Source organism: Botryllus schlosseri, unplaced genomic scaffold (assembly GCF_051294905.1).
Source record: "Botryllus schlosseri isolate E-star unplaced genomic scaffold, Bs_hap1 Bs188a, whole genome shotgun sequence".
Classification (NCBI taxonomy): domain Eukaryota; kingdom Metazoa; phylum Chordata; class Ascidiacea; order Stolidobranchia; family Styelidae; genus Botryllus; species Botryllus schlosseri.
The window spans coordinates 1-17,541 of NW_027648797.1; the positions used below are offsets into that span (position 1 = coordinate 1).

At 41.2% G+C, this 17,541-nt stretch overlaps 2 protein-coding genes across 2 annotated transcripts; both read right to left on the bottom strand.

The window, feature by feature from the left end:
• Positions 1 to 2,074: 2,074 nt before the first annotated feature.
• LOC145432808 (phosphonoacetaldehyde hydrolase-like) lies at positions 2,075 to 3,378 on the bottom strand. Its single transcript, XM_080309617.1, has 2 exons — positions 3,213 to 3,378; positions 2,075 to 2,398 (listed from the first exon to the last, which is right to left on the bottom strand). Exons 1-2 carry the CDS (start codon positions 3,365 to 3,367, stop codon positions 2,269 to 2,271), a joined length of 285 nt encoding a protein of 94 aa, XP_080165743.1. The 5' UTR covers positions 3,368 to 3,378; the 3' UTR covers positions 2,075 to 2,268.
• Positions 3,379 to 6,805: 3,427 nt separating this feature from the next.
• On the bottom strand, positions 6,806 to 13,815 carry LOC145432807 (uncharacterized). The gene is made up of 2 exons (XM_080309616.1): positions 11,316 to 13,815; positions 6,806 to 10,625 (listed from the first exon to the last, which is right to left on the bottom strand). Exons 1-2 carry the CDS (start codon positions 13,144 to 13,146, stop codon positions 7,195 to 7,197), a joined length of 5,262 nt encoding a protein of 1,753 aa, XP_080165742.1. The 5' UTR covers positions 13,147 to 13,815; the 3' UTR covers positions 6,806 to 7,194.
• Positions 13,816 to 17,541: the final 3,726 nt, after the last annotated feature.

The following is a 17,541-nucleotide window of genomic DNA, read 5'->3' on the forward strand; positions in this document are numbered from 1 at the left end:
CTCGTGACTCGAAGGTAGTGACTTGATCCCAACACTGCTTCACATAAAATGAAAAATACGAATTACATCAATACGATGTATTCAATGTGACCGTTGTTTCCTTCCTACAAGTAGCCTATATTTTAACGAAAAAATAAGGCGGAGCGAATATCGGATTCTGCTTTTATTTCTTTCACATATATACAAAAGCAGCACATTTCGTCCACTATGGTTATGTCTGCCGCGAGATTCTTTCACTAACTGGGTAATCTTTCAGACGACCTCCATCCTCAGACTAGTATATATAGTTCTTTCAAAAAGCAATCGAATAAAAATGTAAAATAATCGATTACGATGTCCTTTCGATTACAATTAAGCTTACTTGAAAATGCTCAAGTCTTCGCAATGGATTACGATTACAAATCACGATTCTCTGAAGACGTTACCAGAGGTGATCAGTAACAAAGTGGTTCTACTTTTACGAAGTACTTGGGTATGTGTTTTATATTTGGACTACTTGTACAAGTGGTTCTGAATTTAGTCTGCGTCTACTTCTACCTGAACCAAACCATATGGTCCCGAACACTTGCTTCTTTACCTGGAAATTGCATCATTTTACTGTACTTGAGTAGAAATTTACTGTTTTTTTCTTCACCTAAGCACCAACCATGGCTACACTGAACACCTCCTAGCATACATCGACTGCGTGGCTGCAGTCGGGTACCAATCAGTAGTATATCCGCCCGCTTTCGTGATGAATTGAGCCATGAGCATTTATAGGATTGTTAAATAGTGGCGAGATCAAGTAGTGGTATGATCCACAGCTGCAACACCAATGGGTTGCGGGTTCGAATCCTACCGAGGTCGACTGCAAAATTCCTGCCAAAATATTGAGGGTCTAGGCTCCTCCTCGCCACGTGATCCGCGTAAGCGGTGTCGCATAAAAAGTCTATAAAAGTGGGTCGTCGGTAAATACGGAATAAAAAATAAAGAGTATGAGACTAGCGTAAAATGACCAATTTAGTGAAAACATCATGAATATCAAACAAACAACAATCCGAATTGTTTGCTGATCTATACTTCAAATTTCACTCCTATATTTTTGAAAATATTTTATTAAATGATATTATTACACGTAGCAGGGGCGCTTACCACGACACAAATTTCGATATTTGCCATAGTTTATTTGATTTACGTGCCCTTGCGGACGACTGTCGCAGTTGCTTGCGATCACTATTCGGCATCGTCTGCTTTGAGGCGTCCTTCGCTGCCAGTTTATTGTAGCTTGACTCACGGTCTCTCATGAGGTTATCAATACACCGTAGTCGCAGTGACCTCTGCGAAAAACCTCCGCCACATAGAAGATGGTCAGGACCGTCGCTAAAATGCAATCCCGTATTCGAACGAGAAACATGGTTTCGTTGATTTTCGATGTCAAATTTTCTGATATTGTTCATTCCCAGATATAAATCGCCAAATAATGGTATTCAACTTAATATGTTATCAGAATTTTTTCAACGTGGCAGGCGGGCACTTATTTTGTGATAAAATGAAAGGTCAATTGGGAGATGTTTTTCATTGGTATATTTCCGTTACTATACCAAGTTGCGTGTAATTCATCATGTAGCTTTTGAACCCAAATCGCTCTCCAACTGCATGATGGGCGACAGACTCGAAACGAATGCTACTAAACCAGGGTATGTTGTGCCTCGCCTGTCGTAAGGAGCAGTATAAAAAGAATAGTGAACATCTCAAATGATTAGTATTGGTATTAGTTTAATATTGGTATTTATTAAAAACTAATTTGAAACATAATAACACCCAAAATGACGCAATTAGCAAATTTATTGTTTACCAAAAGGACGAAAAGAGAGGTCAGTCAAAGATTGCACCTGTGACTACAAGCCCTTTCAGAATTTATTATAACTGGCGTGGTAGGAATCGACTGCTATAGTCTCTCGCTGGTCCTGACAATCAAAATATTGACAATGACAGGGCACCACAGCCGCTTAAAATAGCCATAGAATGCGAAAATAATACTCTTAGAGACGTAAAACTCTGCCTATACGCCAATATATATTTATAGCAGAGAAACTTCAAGATGCCGATTTTATTTATTTTGAATGGGAAATGCATTGCGATGCCAACGTAATTTCTAATATCTTGCTAATTGGAATAGTCTTTTAGATGCCATAACAGTTACCAGTGATTATCCTTCGCGAGAGTATTCATCTAACAGTGAGAGAAATTACCGATGTACACAAAGCGAAATGAAATGAAGGTAACATTTCAATTGTCGTTACGAACACTTGAAGGCGTCTCTCCTGATTTAAGTCTTTGCGAAATCTCTTCCACGACCAAGGGAAGCTGAGCTATACTGTCAATGACGTAGTGACCGCCAGCACCTGTCAATATGTCCCTGCAACAGTACGTAAAGTTAGTATTGGATGGCATGTTTCGCTTAGCAGACGTGGTCATGGTCAGTAAGGGAGTATACTACTAAACTCTTGGAGTAGTCAAGTAAGTTCTGCGCTACTTACTCATGTGATTTTATGGTATTTTCTGCTGCTTCTCACCTTTTAAAACTATCTAGGCTACTTCGTAGTTTATTCATTTTGTCACGTATAGAAAGTAGTTTTAGGGCACGTATCCGTCACGTTTGTGGGCGAAATTGTCGGGCGAAATAGCGCCTGAATCACGGTAGCTCAATATATTTTGAAGAATTGCAGGAGTTTGTATGATCATAAGTCATTTTTATTAAGTCGCAAAGATGCATCCTGCAATTTAGAAAGTAGACACGTTCGGATGGCTGATAAAAGTATGCGACCTCTCCGCCAAATTTACTTTTGAAACTATTGACTTGAGCAATATTCTTATCTTCTTCTCTTTCTTCTCTTTCTACTTTCAGATGAAGTGGTTTATACATGTCGCGGGGTTACTTGTACTTTATTAGAGTAGAAATACACAGTGCTAGTGTTGCTTGAGTACCGAAAATGTCTATACTTTGACCACATCTGTCGATTAACTATCAGATTGTAGGACACCGCCGATTTTTTTTGGCTACCCCATATGCATTATCATTCAGGGAATTGCTTATCTAAAACCCCGAAAGGGTGAATCAAGCTTTAAACACGAACACTAGTCGTCTCGCATGTGTCTACCGTCCCGACGTAGGCGATGTTATAGTCCTAGAAGTTTGGACGGAGAAGGTAAGTTTACGATGGAACTCGTACCGGGCCCTCTGTATCCTTTCCTCTTTTTCCGAGGCATTCATCGCATCCCATTCGTCCATGGATTCAACATTTGTGTAATTGGAATAGCCAGCCACGCCGACTGTCCAGCATCCAGCATTCAAGCCTTCCTCGATTCCCGTGACGGTGTCGTCCATCTTTACAGAATAACTCATGGAATATATGGAAATCCAAAATACAGGGAAAGTATTAAATTCCTTACCGCTTGTGCTTTACGTGTCTGATGCCTAGGCATAGCACAAGTTACATAAAGCTTTTCTTATTTATTGACTTGGGTCTATACGCTCTTCTGAATTTATATGGCAGCCCGATGCTTATATACACCGTGAGTAGGGCTGAGCAAAATCGAGTACCGGGGTGATTCCATTTCGATTCGAATATTAATAAGCTAGCGGACGACTCGAGAAATCGCAGTATGACGTCATATCGGCATGAATGACGTCATATGCTAAAATATTTGCCTTTTGCTACCGCCAAGAAAATAATGCAAGTGGAGCACAGCAAACATAATTCGCTGTGTCTCGACCATGACGATTTCATAGCGCTTCGTGACAATGTGGAGTTCCGATCGCTACCTCTCAGAAATGTCGTTCCCGCGAACATGCAAACATTGATAATAGACTCGGATTCGAATACTCAAATCGTTGTGCCAAGCCCTAACCGTGAGTCACAAGGTTCACTTAGTTAGAGCATTACTGTCTTATTAATCTTGGTCTTTCGGTACGCTGTCTATGGAAGCCGCTGGTACGGCATCGTATTTTCGTTGTGTTCCAACTGTTACGAGGGCTCACAGTCTGGGTCTGCACCACCCCTACTGTACACATCGTTTATAGGATTCATTGTGGGAGAATACAGCCAAGTATTGTCATGGATTGTTGTTGTATGTGGCATTCATGGTGTTTGAAGACTACTATGGTCATTTACACCAGGCTAATTTTCTTGATTTTTTTATTTTGTGGCTGCCGACTATAGTAGCAAAGGCCCATTTCTAGGCTTTATAAGACACGGCTTACACGGATGAGGGGGCGAGGAGGAGCCCAGATAAACCTCAACACTTAGAAGATAGGAATTCTGGAGTCGACCTCGGTCGGACTCGAACCCACAGCCCATTGGTGTTGCAGCTGCGGATGGATATGGATTGATGAATTTTATTCCGAGCAATCTGCTGCTCTCTACAGTCACCTTACAGTCATAAAATGGAATCAAATCGATTTAGTTTGCATCAAGCGAGACGTCGTATTACGAATCACTACAAACAATAGCTAATACTTTCGAATATTGGTCACATAGGAGGAATGGGGTAATGGAATGATCATTTTCAAATGCCGGGTAGAGGTAGCACATTATTGTGTAGCCATGAGATGACACTCGTTATCATCCTCCTCCAACATAGGACCTACACCCTTAGCGGAAAGGGTGTGTATTTTCACCCGTGCACCAACCCTAATATAGGGTGTGAATATACACCCATGGCAAGCGAAACCAGAACTTACTTCAGACTTAAACCGCGTTGTAAATCGAGTACATTGCAATCCGAAATACGCATGAACGTGTAGGAACGTAGGACGGTATATACGTAGGTACAGAGGATTTATGGCGACGATATATTATGAGCTCTGTTTTCGTCTACCACCCTTTCGGCCCCTTTTCGGCTATGAGTGTACGCCATCGTGCGCAAAGCCGCGTTTCGCTGGTACTAATGATAGTAATATCCTCCAAATCCTGTAAAGATTGGATTTCGACCCTACTCGTGACGAATTTCCCGATAATACATCCTTCTGTTACTCTTTCGGGACATGAGTATGCAGATTTCTATACCTTCTGACGTGCTTTGTCCTCAACCTACACATGCCTTACCCGTCATGAATGCGGTTAAATTACTTGGTAGGAATACTTTCTGATTTCGTCAAGCATGAAATACTTTTTGAATTGATTTGCATCGTTACTATTTATGAAAATGCGACAAACTGGAGAAGATACTGCCCCTGTATCTTGGAATCGGTTTATAGTTTCGTAACCACATATATCCTTGGCAGCAAGAGTCATTCTTTCTTAGTTAAGGCGATGCATTCAAGTAATTTTAAGTTGCCCCCGCCGATAGTTTTATGATACTTGAATTCTCTTGAAACTTTCCGTGATTAAGCTCCCGTTCAATAGTTTAGGTGTGGGCTAGAAAGCACTATTTTGCGCTGTATCGACTATAGATAGTTCTAGCTATTTCTATTTCAGTAGAGTCAATCTAAAGCAGAGGTCTCAAACTCAAATGTGCTCGCGGGCCAATTTCCTAGTTTTGATGACGCCGCGGGCCGCAGCCTCGATAATAGGGATATTCAATTTATAATTCCCACGTATGCCTTATTAGACTGGAGCTTGCAGACAGGCATTCCACGGCATCGTGAAAATGTAATTTACTATTCTACTATTCACGCTTGACACTGAAAAAATCATATTTTCAAATATTTGAATAAAATTGTTTTTGTGCCGGGCACAATTTGTTGAAATAATGAGTTATAGACATCATGTGAGAGGATGCATCATGACATCGTCAAACTGTCGGGTTATAATATTGCAGCAAGTGGACCTTTGGCGTGCCACAATTTTGTGTAGAATAATTTAAAATCTACTGAATATTGATCTGATTTATTTGAGCGGTGTAGCCCAATCCGGGTTTTGATATAGTCGTGAGGCTATTGTTACTGTTATTGTCAAAGTCAAGCTAAATCAGAGTCAGATTTTGGCTTCGATTATTATTGGAACACATCAATAACAACTTAAATATAATCATTATTGAGCCACAGTAATAGCATTGTTTCTTAACCTTTGCGATCGTACCCCTCGTGCTTTCAGTATAGGTTTCGCGTAGCCCCTGTTCATTTTCAACACAATTTCTGATGGTACCTATATTAAAATCAGAAAACCCATAAACATAAAATCGCGCGTAGCGCGAAGACCATTTTGCAGTTCAATAAATTAGCCAAGAAAATATTCTACAGCAGGGCCGGCCAACCCATGGCCCGCGGGCCACATGTGGCCCGCGAGAAGGTTTTGAGTGGCCCGCGAGGTAATTTCCGAAATTCGTAATATTATCAAGAATGGATTGCATAGATTGTGAACTTGCAAGGCCAACCAAAAATTTGATTAGTCTGCCCGCAACACTTGAGAAGTTATGACTAAAATATCCAGTTCCAACGCATTGGCAGATCCATGAGCCAGTCACATTTTGGTAGATCTTCGTAAAATACCACAAAGCAGAATAATTTGCGATAGATTTATCAAAAGTAAAAATTTTCTACACACTTCGCACAACATGTTGTCACTCGATTTCTTGCTTTTAATATTGTTACCCTTTTGTGAAAATGAAAGAACGCCTAATGTGTCAGATCTAACTATATTCGCGATTACAAGACAAAGTGTCGTTCAACATATGCGACCTTGCGTTTGCGCTCGCAGAAAGACTGTGAAACCTAGGCACAAAATGATTGACGCAATGACGCATGTTGCGGTCGCTGAACTGCCTATGTGATTCTGTGTAAGCTGTCTTCCCTTGAACTTACAGCGCCGCAAAGTCCTATAAGTTTCCCGATGTAAATATACGCGATCTTGAAGTATGGTAGAAACAGTATATTGCTTGAAGTTCCAATTGATCGAATTTCCTTATATCCAAATATAATAAGACACGATAGTAGCACGAATAAGATATTGTCCCAACAAGATCGGTAGATACAGTGAGGGAACGTCCGGTGGGCCAATTACTATTGACAAACTGTACCCTATCACAGCTATATCCAGAATATTCCCTTAGACCAGACCAGGAAGTATCGTCAAGCATACGCCATCTAGCGAGTACAAGTATGGCTCCTAAATTATTGAACCCCCCAAGATTAACATGAAATGCCCACAGTAACATACCCCCCCAAAAAAGTTATAAAATGACAAAGAACTTTTTTGCAAATTAAGTAAAACATTAGTCCATTAGTGGCTCCTCGTCGGTGGAATCCTCGGTAACTTCCTCTGCAGCGAGAAGCACGACCAATTTGTGGATAGGTCGCTCCAAAAACTGCACATCGTTGATTCTTCTTCCGTACTGATCAATAGTACGGTCGGCGATGCGTATCTTGGCCTTTCGCACCAGCCCATCTGTCGAACTCGAAACCGAGTGTACGATTCCCAATTTCCAAGAGTTTCGCGGAAGGTCATCATCATGAATGATAATAATATCTCCCACGCGAACATTTCGACTAACTTTGCTCCATTTAGTGCGTTGTTGCATGCCAGGTAAAAACTCCCTTCTCCATCTGAACCAAAATTGATTCACAGCGTATTGTGTTCTTCTCCAGCGCCTTCTTGCATAGAGATCTGGCTTGCCAAATTCCCCTGGAGGTGACAACAAAATTTTTGGTTTCATCGTTAACAGATGATTCGGTGTCAATGGTTCTGGCGCATTGACATCACCCAAATTGATAACAGTTAGTGGTTTTGAATTTACCACATTTTCCACTTCTGCGAAAAAGGTTCTGAGTGATTCATCATCCAAATGTGAACCTATTTGACAAAGCAATGGTTCCAAAACACGACGCACCGTAAGAATTTGGCGTTCGACATTCCCATTCATATGACTAGCTTTTGGCACGTGAAAGTTGAATTCTATCAGATCACAATTTTCAGACAATAGATAATCTCTGACCTTTTTCTGATTCATCTCACCCATCGCCTTTTGGAAAGCATTCTTTCCCCCAATGATATTGCTTCCGCAATCACTCAACAGTGATTTTATCGGTCCTCTCCTTGCAAGAAATCTTCTCAGTGCATTAATGAATGAATCCAAGTCCATAGAGTTTGTCGTCTCCAAGTGTATAGCTCTGGATGACATACACGAGAAAATAACTCCGTACCTTTTCAATACGGATCGCCTTTCTTTGATTTCAAATGGCCCGAAGAAATCGCACGAGCAAAATGTGAATGGACCTTGCTCAGCCATTCTCGACTCTGGTAGATCGCACATCTTTTGTGCCGATAATGGTTTCCGTAATTCCCGACAAGTTATGCATTGGTGGATGTGCTGAGAGACAGCGCTCACACCACCTATAATCCAATATCCATGTTGACGTATCTCATTGTGCGTAATTCCACGTCCCATATGATTGACCTTTCCATGAAAATGGCGAATGATCAAGTCCGTTACATGAGATTTCCGAGGCAGCAAAATTGGATTCTTGACTTCAGAAGACAAAGAGCTATTACGGATTCTTCCGCCAACTCTTATCAAGCCATCACAGTCCACAAATGGATCTAGTTTGTACAAAGGACTGTCTTTCTTTACAGTAGAACCCTTCGACTTTGATGCAGGATCAAGACGTTCCATTTCATCCGGAAAGAATTCGCTCTGTAAGTCTTTCAAGATGATCCTTTCTGCCATTGACAACCTTTCAACAGTGAGAGAACTGTTTATTGGCAAACCCTTCAATCTGTCTTTGAATTGCAGGCAGTTTGCAACAGCCCGTTTTGCCTTGAACCACGACGAAAACTGTTTCAAGTTCGTATTCCAAGATTTAGATCCCGAATTTTCATTGGAAGTTGTACAGAATGACACAGTCTTCCTGACTTCCACATCTACCAAGTCATCCACAGATTCGCCTGATGGACGAGCGTCCTTTGGTATTTCAAATCTTCCCTCTTTCCACAAGAATTGCGGTCCATCCCACCATAACGAAAGTGATAAAAGTTTTTCCAGCGACATACCTCTGCTTGCAATGTCACTTGGATTATCATGTCCTGCCACATGCATCCATGCAGAAGAGTCTGTCAAATCATGTATCAGTTGAACTCTGTTTGCCACGAAAACATGAAATCGCCTCGCTACGTTATTTATATATCCCAAAACAACATTGCTGTCAGTCCAAAAATACTCTTTCAAATTTTCATACCGCAACTCTGTGTTGAGAAATTTGCTCATCTTGGCGGATACCACAGCCGCAGTCAGTTCCATCCTAGGAATTGACACTTGCTTCAAGGGTGCAACTCTCGATTTTGACATAATGAGAGTGCAATGCACTTTCCCTTTATCACTAACCAATCGGAGATATGAACATTGTCCGTATCCATACTCACAAGCGTCCGAAAAATGATGAAGCTCCACTTCCTCAATAGTACCGAATTCATCAGGTTTCACACATCTTTTGATTTGAATTTTATCCAAATTATTCAAATCATTTAACCAATCTTCCCATCTACGAGCATAACTTTCTGGTAGCGCAGTGTCCCAATCTAGTTTCATTTTGCACAATTCTTGCAATAATACCTTTCCAACCAGAAGAACAGGGGCCAGAAAACCCATCGGATCGAAGATAGATGATACGACACTCAATACCGTTCGTCTTGTTACTGGCTTCTCCACCAATTCCCTGTGGAACCGAAACACATCCAATGATGGATTCCATAAAATTCCCAAAGACCTCTCTGTTAACGACGACATAGTATCGAGGTCAATGTCCTGTAATCCCTTCGCCCTTTCCGATTTATCAATCGATTCCAATACTTGCATTTTGTTCGACACAAATTTATGCAGTCTCAATCCAGCCTTTCCACATATACCCACGCTGTTTTTCACCAATTCAACAGCTTCGTCCACAGTCTCTACCGAGGTTAATCCATCATCAACGTAGAAATTGGATCGAACAAATTCTGCAGCCTTGCAGCCGAACTCTTGCTCTCCATCATCAGCGGCCAACTTCATGCCATACATGGCCGCGCCTGGCGATGAGACACTTCCAAAGGGAAATACCTTCATACGATACTCTAAAAGTTCCTTTGAAAGATCTCCATCTTTCCACCACAGAAATCTCAGCATATCACGATCCTTTTCATTGACATAAAATTGAAAAAACATTTTCTCAATGTCCGCCATGATGGCTACTTCGTTTTTTCTAAATCTCAACAAGATTCCCGTCATATTGTCCATCAAATTCGGTCCGCTCAATAGTACGTCATTGATGCACAGACCACCGTACTTGGCGCTCATATCATTTACAATACGAAGACTTCCTTTCTTGTTATGAAATACAGGAGAATGAGGTATGTAGTTGATACGACCATTCTTTAAATCAAGTATGTTTTCTGGAACCTTTTCCGCGTACTTTTCAATTGTCAGATTCATTTGATCCTTATACTCCTCATGAAGATTCTGGTTTTTACCCAATCGTCGTTTGACCTGCTCTGCTCTTTTCTCCGCCAAAGGCCTGTTGTTTGGCACTCTAACATTGTCGTATTTCAATGGCAGAGGGAATTCGTAATGCCCGTCCTCTCTCCTTGAAACACCGTTTGAGAGGATGTCCATAAAACGCTTGTCCTCAACCGACAAAGAAGCTTCCAAATTCCTATGTTCGATGAAATCCATTTCTAGCAAATGATTGATATTCTGTGGACACATAATTTCCTTCGTCTTTGTCATGTATACAAAGGCGGTATTCCCTTCAGCAACAACTTCTGAAGTTTCGAAGCCATCTTCCATCTGTGCATCTGTCACAATAGTATGATGCGATACCACACTAGATGATTCACCCTTCAAGTCCATACAAACATTACCAACGATTCCCCAACCAAACATAGATAGTTGACCATACGGATCCTCATCATCACCGGCTACAACCTCACGAGGACGTAAGGCGTTAGGAACATCAGTGCCAATTATTATTCCAACTTTCATAGATGGGTCATAGGGCATAATTTTATCCGCAATGCTCCGAAGATGAGCCCACTCTCTTGCAACCTGAGGTTTAGGGATTTGTGAAATTTTAATTGGAATTTTTGCTCTTGTGTACACTTGAGGAATAGTGACAGAAGAGGTTTCATCGATACTTGAGACTTTTATTCCAGTGATCCTGCTTGAGTTAATAACTGCATCAGATTTATACAATGTGGACATCTGTAACTTAGTATTGACAGATTCCAGTCCTAAGGTTTCCTTTAGATCATCAATGATGAAAGTCCGATTACTTTGACCATCTAGTGCACAATAACATTTGACCTTCTTGGAAGGATTGGCAGCAGTACTCACATATACCGGAACGATCATAGAATTTTGCTTACCTTCCTTCTGTCCTTCCTTGGAGCACACTTGCGTACATTTCGAGTCCACCTCATCAGGTTTAACATGCAGAGATGTCAAATGCCTCCTTTTGCATATCCTGCAAGTTATTCTTGCTGTACAGTCCTTGGCCATGTGGTCTTGCGATGAGCCACAACCAAAACATAGTCCTCGTTTCATGATAAATTCCCGTTTGTCGATATGGGATAGCTTTCCAAAGCCTTCACAATCATCAATGTGATGTGGTTCTTCACAAAAGTAACACTTTGTCCTTGTAACACTCGTGTCGTCCTGACATTCTGTCGAGAACGATGTGACCTTAAATTTTCCCTTGTAAGAGTCTCTATTGCTCACTACTTCAGGAGTGCCAATTTTTCCTTTGTCATTTGGCGAATCCAGATCATCCAATTCTGGAATATTCATCTTTTCGGCACAGACATCGACAAATCCTGCCACTTCTTTCAATGGTGGATATGACGCCTCACCATATTTACTTCGCCATTTGTAAACTTCATCCCGCCATTTACCTCTCAGAAATTGCGGTAGTTTTCCAATGATTTTATTACTTTCAATAGCATAGTTCAAAACACCAAGAGCAGGTATTTTCTGCTCAGCTGCTGCGATTTGATCCAAAAAATCTGCAAATTTTCTCAGACCAATCCCATCTTTGACATTGATTTTTGGCCAAGAAGATAGTCGATTCAAAAATGCATTCCCAACTACATTGTCGTTGCCGTATCTATTTTTCAATCTCTTACGTGCCTTTTCATAGGCATCTCTACTCTGCAAGAGCAGTAAACCTTTTATCATTTCCTTAGGCTCACCAGATAGATGTGACTCTAGATAGTTCAAGAGCTCATGCACATTGCATGTCTTCGACTGAATCAATGCATCAAACGAAGTTTCCCAGGCTAAATATTCAAGAATATTGCCATCAAAAACACCAACCTTAATTTCTGGTAGACCACACGATCGCGCCAACATGGCATTCGAAACAGCCAATTCCTTCAAAACCTGATCCAGGTTTGCATTACCATGATATATCCCATGAGCACCATCGTTATTAGGTGCTCTATCCATTACATTTTCGGTGTTATCCAGTACACTACTCGGTGTCGACTTCCGCCCTCTATCAATTAGCCTTTGCAAGTCTCGTTGATTCTGAGCCGATAGGTCTTTCATCTTCTGCTCGTTGTCTCGTTGATTCTGAGCCGATAGGTCCTTCATCTTCTGCTCGTTGTCCCGTTTCATTTGTTCAACCAGCAGAGCAGTCTCTCTTTCGGGAGAGTTCGAATCTTCTAATACAGCGAACCTATTCCGTCTTGGAGTGGGCTCAGAGAACTTAGCCTTCACTTCGCCGTTGTATTCGTCCAGATAATCCTTTGCTTCGTAGCCAGTCTCTTCTACACGACCTTGTATATCCTTGAATGAACAAGAAATTGCATTCGATTCCTCTGGCCTAAGACGAGGCTCAAGATCACTCCAAAAATCTTGCAGTAGAGCAAACTTCTTCTGCATATCTAAATATGTTTTTAAAACATATTCCCGATCGTCCCGCGACTCTAGCAGGTCATTCAAACATCTGCACTGTCGCAATACCTCTTTGACATGGAAGTCAAACTCTTGCTTCATGTTTTCAATAACTGCGGAGGTTCCTCTAGTTCTCCTGTCCGATATCACGGTTTGGCCACGCTTGTAATCCTCATGCATAATTCTATTAGGATCCGAATCTACGTTATCTTCACCCACCAAAGTAGAATTACTTGAATTAACACCTTTGCGGCCGTCACCAGAAGCCTTCGCCGACTTCTTCCTATTTCTGCCAGGAGTCATTATGAAACCAGAGTACACCAACTTACTGTTTTCTCCAACAGAAGTGTGTCCTTTCTCCAATATCAGTATAAATGAAGCAAGTCCTATTACCGGCACCAATCCACACAATATGGAATTGTCCTTTACTTATGTACCGATAGTCGTCCTGTGTTACTGTTCCGCTTCCTGGCGTTGAATTGTATATTCCAATACAATACTCCACCAAGGGACCTTTGTTGTGTTTACTCCACGACCGGACCTTTAGCTGTATCTACTGTTGCGGTCGCTGAACTGCCTATGTGATTCTGTGTAAGCTGTCTTCCCTTGAACTTACAGCGCCGCAAAGTCCTATAAGTTTCCCGATGTAAATATACGCGATCTTGAAGTATGGTAGAAACAGTATATTGCTTGAAGTTCCAATTGATCGAATTTCCTTATATCCAAATATAATAAGACACGATAGTAGCACGAATAAGATATTGTCCCAACAAGATCGGTAGATACAGTGAGGGAACGTCCGGTGGGCCAATTACTATTGACAAACTGTACCCTATCACAGCTATATCCAGAATATTCCCTTAGACCAGACCAGGAAGTATCGTCAAGCATACGCCATCTAGCGAGTACAAGTATGGCTCCTAAATTATTGAACCCCCCAAGATTAACATGAAATGCCCACAGTAACAGTTAGGGTATCCCAAGATTAGGGTTGGGAGAGGCGGGTATTAGGGTTGGGAGTTAGCAGGATATTAGGATTGGAGTTGGGTTAGGGTCAAAGTTGGGGTAAGGCATCTCAAGATTAGGGTTGGGGAAAGGGGTATGTTAGGGCTGTGGGAGAGGGGATATTAGGGTTAGGGTTAAACCCTGGTTAGGGGTAATCTAACCTAAACCCCCTACCCTAATATCCCCCTAACCCCAACCCTAATATTCCTCTCCCCCAACCCTAATCTCCCCCTCCCCAACCCTAATATCTTCCCTCCCGCAACCCTAATATCCCCTTAAACCCAACCCTAATGTTCCTCTCTCCCAACCCTAATATCCCCCTAACCCCAACCCTAATATTCCCCTCCCCCAACCCTAATATCACCCTTCCCTAACCCTAATATACCCCCTCCCTAACCCTAATATCCTCCATCCCGCAACCCTAATACCCCCCTAACCCCAATATTCCTCTCCCCCAACCCTAACATCCTTCCTCCCCCAACCCTAATATCCTCCCTCCCGCAACCCTAACCCCAAGCCTAATATTCCTCTCCCGCAACCCTAATATCCCCCTTACCTAACCCTAATATCCCCCTAACCCCAACCCTAATATTCACCTCCCCCAACCCTAATATCCCCCCTTACCTAACCCTAATTTCCCACCCTAATACTACAACCCTAATCTTGAGATACCCAAAACCCAAATTTTACCCTAACCCTCTCCAAACGCAAAAACAATGTATTTTGACGTTTATAAATTTTTATTTGTGTTCATGGAAAACATTCATTGGTGATCATGGTGAACACTTTTCGATCTCTGACTGCCATCGAAGAAGTGCCAAACATTCTCTACCTTCTATGGTTCTGTACCATGTCGACTACTCGACGAAAGCTTTCGTTCGATCGAAATCTAAATCCAGTTCGCTTGACAAGGGGTGAATATAAATGTATGATGTCGGCAATGTCAGACATATCAGCAACTTGGCCGATATACTACTATGGAGGAATGTAAATGTGTATTGTGTATTTGTGTACATGTTTACATTCGCCACTGTCATGCTTCGGCTATGTCACGACATACTAATCTCGGGAGTTGGGCATAAGGTTGGGTTGGGTTAGAGTTAGCTTGTAATGTGGGGTTACCATACGTCCTCTTTTAAGAGGATTTGTCCTCTTTTTTGACTGTTTTGGAAGTGTCCTCGGAGGACGTACAAATGTCCACTTTATTGAGATTTTGTCCTATTTTTTGAGAATTTTGGTTAAATATATGGCGAATTCGACTTAGATTGGCCGGAAAGTTGACCTGTTTTTATTCAACCAACTGGTAATGTGAAAAAACTGTAATTTGGGACCTGAGCCAGAAAGTTGACTTTTTTTGATGGGGGATTTACCATTTTTCAGGATTTTCCTCCGGTTTTGCAAGTCTGAAAATCATGAAAACGTGTCCTCTTTTCAGATTTCCGAAATATGGTAACCCTAATGAGCGGATTTCAAACTCAAAGGCTACTCCACGTCGTTTCGACACCTTCCTATTTTCATTGTATCGAAATTTAATTTAATTTATTGATAAAAAATTCGTCATTTCAATACACTAAAAGACTGCGATACAATGAAAAATAGAAAGGTGTCGAAGCGACTTGGATTGATCTTCGAAATCAGACACCCACCTGGCCTAGGCGATGTAAAAATCTTGTGGCGAGTAAAAATTGGACTAGGATCTGAGTTATATCCAATGACGATCCCTCCAATTTTCACGCAAACTCACCAAATCGCTGCGCGGTCCCTTGGACCACGGCTTGACTCCCGATTTACCACCATTTTTCCGGTAATGTGTGGTGTTGACTTAAAAGAGGCCATCACTTAGACTCAATGATATATATATCATTGCTTTGACTCAACCCTCTATTTACCCAATTTTTACGAAACTCTGAAGTTCGCTGCATCCGAGTCGAGTTTTTTTTTTACCCCATTTTGATCCATTTTCTACAAAAAGAGATGGTATCGCTCGGAATTACTGATTACAAATTAGTGATGCACAATTGCATATTTGTAGCTACATCTGTAGTGATAGAATTTTTTTCGAACCACAGTTGGATTTTTTTGTGCGTGGCACAGATTTTTCTGCGCGCCATGGCGCGCAGTTTGGAGGGAGCGTTGGTTATAACTTGTAGGCTGTTGGATGGGTTGGATTAGGGGGTTAATCTAACTCTCCCATCAAAAAGCTGACACTACAGCGGATTCTCAAGTTGCGAAATCCAAATTTATCTGCAGCTTCCTATTTCAATTCAGAGTACGAGAAATCCTGCCGATATACCTAAAATACTGCGAAATTCTTCAATTTTCGCATATTTCGGTGAAAAAATCCTGTTATATTCTGGCTGTCAAAACAATTTTATAATTCAGTTCAGTTCAGTTCAGTTTATTATTGAAATTTCAAAACACCACAAGAATGCGATTCAATGAAAAATAGGAAGGTGTCGAAACGACTTGGAGTAGTCTTCGAGATCAGATATACCCACATGGGCCTAGGCAGGCGATATGAAAAGGACGCACGCACACGGAATGAAAATAAATAAGAACTTAATATAAAAGGACAAGCGACAAAATGAGGTGGCATGGCCTAATCCTAATCCCTCGTCTATTTTGTAGCTGGATCGGAGAGGAATCCGCTCCGTTTTTTCAGGATCAGGACAGCATTCTAGTATGGGGGAGGGTAATTTTATGATCACGAATAACAAATGGACAATTTCATTCATGCATTAACAATACGAACATGACTTTTTACCTGGGATATCTAGATATCCCTACTACCCGCGATAAATTGCCAAAAATAAAACACCACTACCAACAGCTCTACCGATCGATCTGATTAGGAAATTTCCAATTTTGCAGTTTGGGCGAAGTTCCAGACTCGAAAATAAAATGCGGAACAGGATGTGACTTTGGAAATATTCAATCCGACAACCTTATAGGCATTTCGGAGTTTTTTCAATAGAGAAATGTGAGAATAGGATTGTTTTCTAAAATAACCCCAAGAAGAGCTTTGAACAAATCTCGGATTTTCCCGAATGGAAGCTCCATTACTTTTGACGCAGTCACTCAGTTCCATGCGCTACGATGCCGTTTCATATCGCCTCGGGGAAAATGATCTTTCGTCGTAGTACCTTATGCTTAGTCGAAGCTGGTACAATGATCTTTTCTTCAGGATTCAATAAGGAAATTGATATAGTAACTTTAAATAACGACGATGCAATTAGCATTTAGCATAGGATGGCAGCGTAAGTTATATTCTCTTCCTCTTCTTCTTGTACCGCTGGAAATTGGCAATCATTATTTTACTTGCAGATTATACATACGTTGGCACATCGTTGCAGTGATTTCCGGTCTCGTGTTATTTACAATCGGAGTTCTATATATTCTTCCTAATTATGCTTCAATCGAGTGAGTAAATGTGGAATTTTTTCAGCACGGCAAAATCGACTAGGCTACTGTTTCGTTTCTACATTTGGCATAGGAATTGCATTGCATCCGAATTTCAAAATGATATAATTTAGGCTACATCATGGGAATTCACGATTATGCAGATGATTCGTTTATAAGATATTTCAATCTGAGTTTCCTAAGGATTCAAAAATTATAGTAGTCCTATCTATGTTTGAAGAGAAAACGCAGATAGTTGTTTGACTAGGTGTACATTTCATCGCTAGATGTCAA